This window comes from Rosa rugosa, chromosome 1, assembly GCF_958449725.1.
Source record: "Rosa rugosa chromosome 1, drRosRugo1.1, whole genome shotgun sequence".
Taxonomy (NCBI): domain Eukaryota; kingdom Viridiplantae; phylum Streptophyta; class Magnoliopsida; order Rosales; family Rosaceae; genus Rosa; species Rosa rugosa.
The window spans coordinates 56,814,240-56,821,029 of NC_084820.1; the positions used below are offsets into that span (position 1 = coordinate 56,814,240).

A 6,790-nucleotide genomic window follows, 5' to 3' on the forward strand; every position below is an offset into this window, starting at 1 on the left:
ATACCCTATCAATAAGGTCAGTGCTTGCAAATGGCTGTTATGTAAATATTTGTACAACAAATGTATAAAGCTTAGCAAGCAAACTCACCCGCGGCATCGCGCGGGAGGTATTACCTAGTATATATTATGAAGCAATCTGGATACTTGATGTTTCAAGAAAGGTTGTAGTTTTACTCAATTTATGATGTACTTAAGGAAATAAGATGTGTTGATTCGATTTTGGCCTGGTTTGTATGTCCAAAATATGTTCACTGGCTGATGCTTTAAGATTGTGTATAATCAGATTGCTTGAATTAATGCAATGCCCATATTCAAGAAGCGATGTTAAAAAAAACTAATGGACGTCGATGTAAACTACAAGGAACGATGTCTGGTATCAATATGGACATCGATTTACAATTTGGAAAACGATGCATAACATTAATATGGACATCGATTTACAATTTGGAAAACGATGTATAGCATCAATATGGACATCGATTTACAATTTGGGAAACGATGTCTAGAATCAAAATGGACATCGATTTACAATTTGGGAAACGATGTCTACTATTAATATGGACATCGTTGTTAACCTAAAACCTGATGTAATATAGTAAAATGGACATCACTTCATTAAAGGAAACGATGTTTATTATAATATTGCACATCGTTCATACAATATTAAGGAATGTAGATTGAATCTTAAATAGTGAGATATATGGAAAATATGCGTAAACCTCACAAACCGCAGGCAAAATGAAAAGAATCCGATGTCTGACACTATATAAAACATCGTTTCTAATTTGAGTAACGATGTTAAACTGAATACTTCTGCTATTGGACATATACTTCTTTAAGCATTAAATGTCAAAATATGAAGGTTTAACAATATCTAAACACACTAATATGTCATCATAATAACGGTTTTACATCGGTTCCATAAGCTTATTTGATGTCTATTTTTGAACTGGACATCGGTTTTTGACCGATGTCTGGTTGTTCGTGATCTTTAACATCACCCACTAAGACATCGGATGGTTTTTTTTTTAACATCGGTTTCTGGCCGATGTCTAAGGCAAAAATTCTAGTATAAGAATTTGAGGTTTGATGACGAATTCCACGTGACCAGCAAAACTCAATCATAGGGCCATTCACAAACTCTCCACCATTGTCAGACTGAAACACTCTGATGGATTGTTGATATTGAGTTGCCACCATTTTGTGAAATTCGGTAAACATTCCAAATACATCACTCTTATTCTTCAATAATGACACCCATGTCATGCGAGTGCAATCATCAATAAACGTTACAAAATACCGAGCTTAAAAATGAAAAGGGTGGGTCAATTCGCCAGCAAGTGATTAATTTCAGAGTGAGAGTGATAGTGAAGGGACAATGCCCATGTGTAATTTTCAATTCTACTATCATAAACGAAGAAACATGAAAACAAAAATGCGATTATCTCATTTTTAAGCTCCAAGTTAGCGTTAATAAGATATATTCTGAGGCATAAAAGTTACTAGCATAACACAAAAACGATTAAAGAAGATGAATGCTAAGAAAGCGTTAGGGTTTAACAATAAATGAAAATTAAGAATGAAGTTTAAGTACGTATTTTGTAGAATTTCTTAATAAGATATTTTCCTTTACTGTAATTTTATATTGGGGTATTTTAGTATTTCAATAAATCAAAAACTTGTAGAGTGAAGAAAATAATTAGTAGAGTGGCAATAGCTGCACCCTTATAAAATTCAAAAGCTTTTTTTTTTTTTTTGGAAAGGAATTCAAGAGCCTTATTAACAAGAGAAATTTTTTCAAACAGTACCCGAACTTAGGCTGACTCCTAACTTCAGTACCCGACTATGCAAAACTATCACTTTGGTACCCCAAGTTTGAAGCCCGACCCAACATTCATACACGTCGTCCATGACGGTGTTAACTAACAATCCACATGCTAAATTTGGATGGGTATTTGGGTCATTTCGTTACCCAAACCTTATTTTGCAGATCCCTTCTTCTTCTTCCCTTATCTTTTGCAGATCCCCTTTTCTCTTTTCATTCCCTTTCTCTCTCTTCTATTCTTCTTTTCCTACTGTACTTTACTCTCAGACCCAAGGCCAAGGGGAGAGGGAGGGGGGGGGGGGGGAGAGTGAAGTAAAGAACAAAGAAGAACAGAGGGGAGGGGGAGGGAGAGAGAGAGAGAGAAGTAAAGATCGAACAAAGAAGAACAGAGGGGAGGGGGAGGGGGGGGGAGAGAGAGAGAGATAGTGAAGTAAAGAACAAAGAAGAACAGAGGGAGGGGGAGAGAGAGAGTCTCTATCCTTGAAGAGAAGAACAGAAGGGAGAAAGAAAAAAAAATTGATTTCATAATTTTTTTTTTAATTAAGTAAAAAAAAAAAAGTTGGACCGAATTACCCCTCAAAATATGCCACGTGGCTGGGCTCTTAACGCCGACATGAATGGCGTGTACCGTTCTTGGGTCGGGCTTCAAACTTGGGGTACCAAAGTGATAGTTTTGCATAGTCGGGTACTGAAGTTAGGAGTCAGCCTTAGTTCGGGTACTGTTTGAAAAATTTTCTCTATTAACAAACCCAGAAGCTAGGTGCAGAAATGAAGATTCGCCTAGATAAGATTTTGTGTGCTAGGTTGCTCTTTAGACCTGGAGAGGGACATCGAAAGGTGAAGACGCTGTCGGGTTTTGGGTTTTGGATGCATATATCAATTGGTGTTGGTTTTTGCGAATGGTGATTTTGATGTTGAAAGGGTTGTGGTTTTGTGATTCTTTTTAGGTATACTTTCATCTTCAGATGTCTTCATGTGGAGTACGGAAACAAGGGGATTGATTATCAAAATTCTTCTTTTGTTAAAAAAAAAAAAAAAAAGGAAAAAAGAAAATCTTTTGCTTTTTTTTTTTTATATACAGAAGAAGAATTAAGAAAACAAGGGGTAAATTAGTCATTTTATGATCAAAATCTGCCAGTTGGCAATCTCTGTAACGTCGCCAACGGTTCCAGGTACGAATATCCGGTCGGGGTTAATTAGAACCTCAGGTACAGTACTGAAGTTTTTCAAACTTGAGGTACGAAAGTTTAAAATGGATGAAACGTACGTCAGGTGCTATACGGACCACTTTCCCTTGTAATATGCATTCATTATGCCATATCCATCAAAATTATTCAAATCGATTCCATGTCGAAGGAATAAGGGTCTTGTACATCTTAATCCCCTTCATATACATAAATATCACAAACTAGTTGAAGTAGCTAGCTATTTGTATTAAACCAACCACTTAATATAGATAACTTGGTGTGCATACATAGTGGCAGTGTGTGAGTTCAGGTTGTCGTCCGTTTGGCTCACAGTGATGATGTTGATGAATGAGGATAAAGGCGAACTGGAAGTCCTTTGGTAGGAAGAAGAAACGGGGTCGTCACCATTTTCTCGTTAGGAAAAACCTTCTCCCACCTAAATCTGGTGACCAAGTTATGCATGAAAACTAAAATCGTAAAGCGAGCATATTCTCTTCCGGGGCACATCCGAGGTCCTCCTCCAAATGGGACGTACGAAAAAGGAGCTGGTCCTCCCCCTTCGAACCTTGATGGGTCAAACTTTTTTGGATCTGGGAAGTACTCTGGGTTTTTATGTGTCGAGAAGACGCTCCAGTATAACTGCATGCACAAATAGTTCATTTCATGAGTATCTAGATTTTTAAACATGGCCTTTTCAAAAACCAAAAAAAAAAAAAAAAATTAAACATGGCTAGAGAAACCAACACACACATACATATTATTATTAATTATGAAGGGAGAATATCACAAATGATCACTCAACTATGACTCATTCGACGCTTTGGTCACCGAATTTTCAAATATATCACTTTGGTTACACAACTATTACTCTACATATAAATCAGTTTAGTCACTTTGCTAAATACTCCGTCAAAATCTCAGTTAAATAGATAATATTTTTGTAAATATGCATTTTTTAGAGGGTAATTTCATCAAAATCTCACTTTTAGTCAATCTAATTTAAACTTCTCAATTTTCCAGGACTGGTTGGACGAAATATTCTTGAAATTGTGGCAATTTTTTTTAACGGAAAAATTAACAAAATGACTAAAGTGAACACAAGAGTTAAAGTTGAGTGACCAAAGTGATATATTTAAAAAGTGAGTGATCAAAGTGTTGAACAAGTAAAAGTTAAATGATCATTTGTGATATTCGATCTCCCTATTATGAATGTATATATTTGTACACATGTGCAAACCTTCATTCCTTTAGGAATCAGATATCCTTCATAGACAAAGTCGGTCATGGCCTCTCTAAAAGTTCCAGGATTTGGCGGCTCCAATCTCAACACTTCAGATGCGACGTTCCATGTATATTTCATTTTTTGTATGTCCCCCCAGTTGAGCAACTCTCCTTCTGCTTTTGAATCTGCTATCTTCATTTGCTCTGACAAAAGAAATTCATTTCTACTTTTTAGTATCACTTTAATTAATCAGTTAACAGATTACCCAAGTATGAGAATGGTCACTTGCTTGTGGCGCGTCAGCCGGGCCAGCATGCAAGTACTTAATTATATATCGAATTGAACCAGTACTCGATATAATCTAATCAGGGAGATAGATAGTTAAGAATCTAATGTTGTAAAAGTACAGACATATAATACATATATATGATAGATAATTATTATGCTTTGATATATATGTAGGTACCTTCAAGGACGGCATCATAAATTGTAGGAAGCTCGGATAGATACATGACGAAAGAACACAAGGTGATGAATACATTATCATAAGCAGCAATGAGTAGACCATTTAACTTGTTGGCGATGTCGGCGATGTCAGTTTCCTTCATCTGTCGGCCGTCGCTATATGTGTCCATTAGCAATTTAGACATCAAATCTTGATTAATATTATTACTCTCATCTAGATCTGCTGCCGTGGCCGTCTGTCGATATCGATCTAGATCGATTCTCCTCTGCTCAACCATTTCTTCAAGGTCCTTCCTGACTTGCTTGGATGCTCGAATGGCTCGGTTGAATGCTGTGCCAGGCAGATTTATCGGCAACGAAATGAAGCCTGCTGCAATATGCTGAATTGGCTCCTCTAGTTTGGCAATCACTGCTGGATCCTCCACGTTTAAGAAGATTTTACACACCAATGTGAAGGTGTGCATCTTTGTTAGGGCCAGAACTTGGACTTGTTTTTTATCCGACCAAAACACGTCCATATGACGTTTGGTGAAGGCATCCATGATTCCTACGTACTTTTGGAGACAATTGGGGCTGAAAAATGGAGTCAGAACTTTGCGGAGTCGAATGGACTCCTCGTGGGTTTCTGGTTTGTCGGCGCCGGCAAAGATGGTGTAGATGTTATTAGGCCACCATGAGTGGACGAGTTTGTTTTCGTTTGAAAACAGGAACTTGTTTCCAGCGGCAGTACACAGCACCGCCACGGATTCACGCAGCAACGATGTGGTGAACACCTTGCAGCTGCTGCTGCTTTTGGAATGTGATGATGAGTACTTGATCCTCCTCTCTCCTATGAACTTCTCGGGGACACCCCTTTTGGCTGTCATCAAAAAAGCAAGGCCTTCGCCGATGATGGGCCAACCTGAGCTTCCTGGTGGGATCTGAAGCTGATGATGATGATGAACTTCATTTTTGCTAGCATTTCTATTCAACATATGAAAAAGATAGTAGAGAGAAACAAAGAGAACTAGCACAGAAAGGATAAGCATCTCCATTTCCATCTTAAAACTCTGAGATCTATCTCTATAATTTTGCGGTGCAGGCTACTTGTTTTATATATGCAGTTTTTGGGAATAGTCATAATTAATGATAAGAAAACTGTACACATGTACCGAACAATTTTAATCCCATAACGTACTCCATGCGTAAGGTTCTTGCGCCGAGGCTAGGCTTAAACTCATTCCTTTAATTATGGAGCGCACCAACCATTAACAACTAATTTGGATCCATAACCACTGCAAGTGGCCTAGTGGTTCTTGCCTAGTTAGGTGTGCTCCCCAACCTAGGTTCGAATCCCGAAGCTGTCAAAGTGGCCAGACACTGTGCTGCAATGCACAGTTGGAGCATTTCACATGCGCCGAAGGGGTTTATCTTGGGCCTAGGAAGCCTTTGGGTTCCCCTTGACAAAGTAAAAAAAAAAACTAACTTGGATCCATGTACGTAATACTGTAATAGATAAATCCAAGTACATATGGCTTCTGGAGCCAACCACTGATGGAAATTCTAGTTAATTTATACGTTTTAAGTTGCATATGTAATACGTGCCTAGTTGAAATACAAATACAAAGTTGTCGGGCAACCAATTAACTTAAGCATAGAGCATATGCAACAGTAGGCTGATTGGGATCCATGTGCGTAATACTGTAATAGATCGATAAATTCAAGTGTACATATGGCTTCTGGAGCCAACCACTGATGGAAATTCGAAAAATTCTTACATACGGCAGCCGCACCATGTGGCCGTGCGGCTGGCCAATCAAAACCCACCAAACTTTACATGTATTCCGAAACTGCCCCTGATTTTTAAAGTAAAATACCCAAAACACCCCCTGCTAAGAATCTGATTGGACAGCCCTACCACGTGTCCTTTACACACGCCCTACGCAAGACTTTCTCTTGAAATTCTGGTTGATTTATACGTTTCAAGTTGCATATATTATACGTGCCTAGTTGAAATACAAATACAAAGTTGTCGGCAACCAATTAACTTAGGGAAAATGGTCCGTACGGTACCCGAACTTTTCCTCCTTATAACTTTTGGTACCTAAATTT

General features: G+C 38.1%; 1 protein-coding gene across 1 annotated transcript; it reads right to left on the bottom strand.

Moving 5' to 3' along the window:
• Positions 1–3,171: 3,171 nt before the first annotated feature.
• Positions 3,172–5,738, bottom strand: LOC133742467 (beta-amyrin 28-monooxygenase-like). Its single transcript, XM_062170140.1, has 3 exons — positions 4,701–5,738; positions 4,250–4,437; positions 3,172–3,651 (listed from the first exon to the last, which is right to left on the bottom strand). Exons 1-3 carry the CDS (start codon positions 5,731–5,733, stop codon positions 3,340–3,342), a joined length of 1,533 nt encoding a protein of 510 aa, XP_062026124.1. The 5' UTR covers positions 5,734–5,738; the 3' UTR covers positions 3,172–3,339.
• Between the last annotated feature and the right edge of the window lie 1,052 nt (positions 5,739–6,790).

Excerpts from the sequence above, each read along its gene's own strand:
- LOC133742467 (XM_062170140.1), bottom strand. The coding sequence starts at position 5,733 with ATGGAGATGCTTATCCTTTCTGTGCTAGTTCTCTTTGTTTCTCTCTAC. Across the intron at positions 4,438-4,700 it reads TTATGATGCCGTCCTTGAAG|AGCAAATGAAGATAGCAGAT; the intron begins GTACCTACATAT and ends TTCTTTTGTCAG. Across the intron at positions 3,652-4,249 it reads TGATTCCTAAAGGAATGAAG|TTATACTGGAGCGTCTTCTC; the intron begins GTTTGCACATGT and ends TTGTGCATGCAG.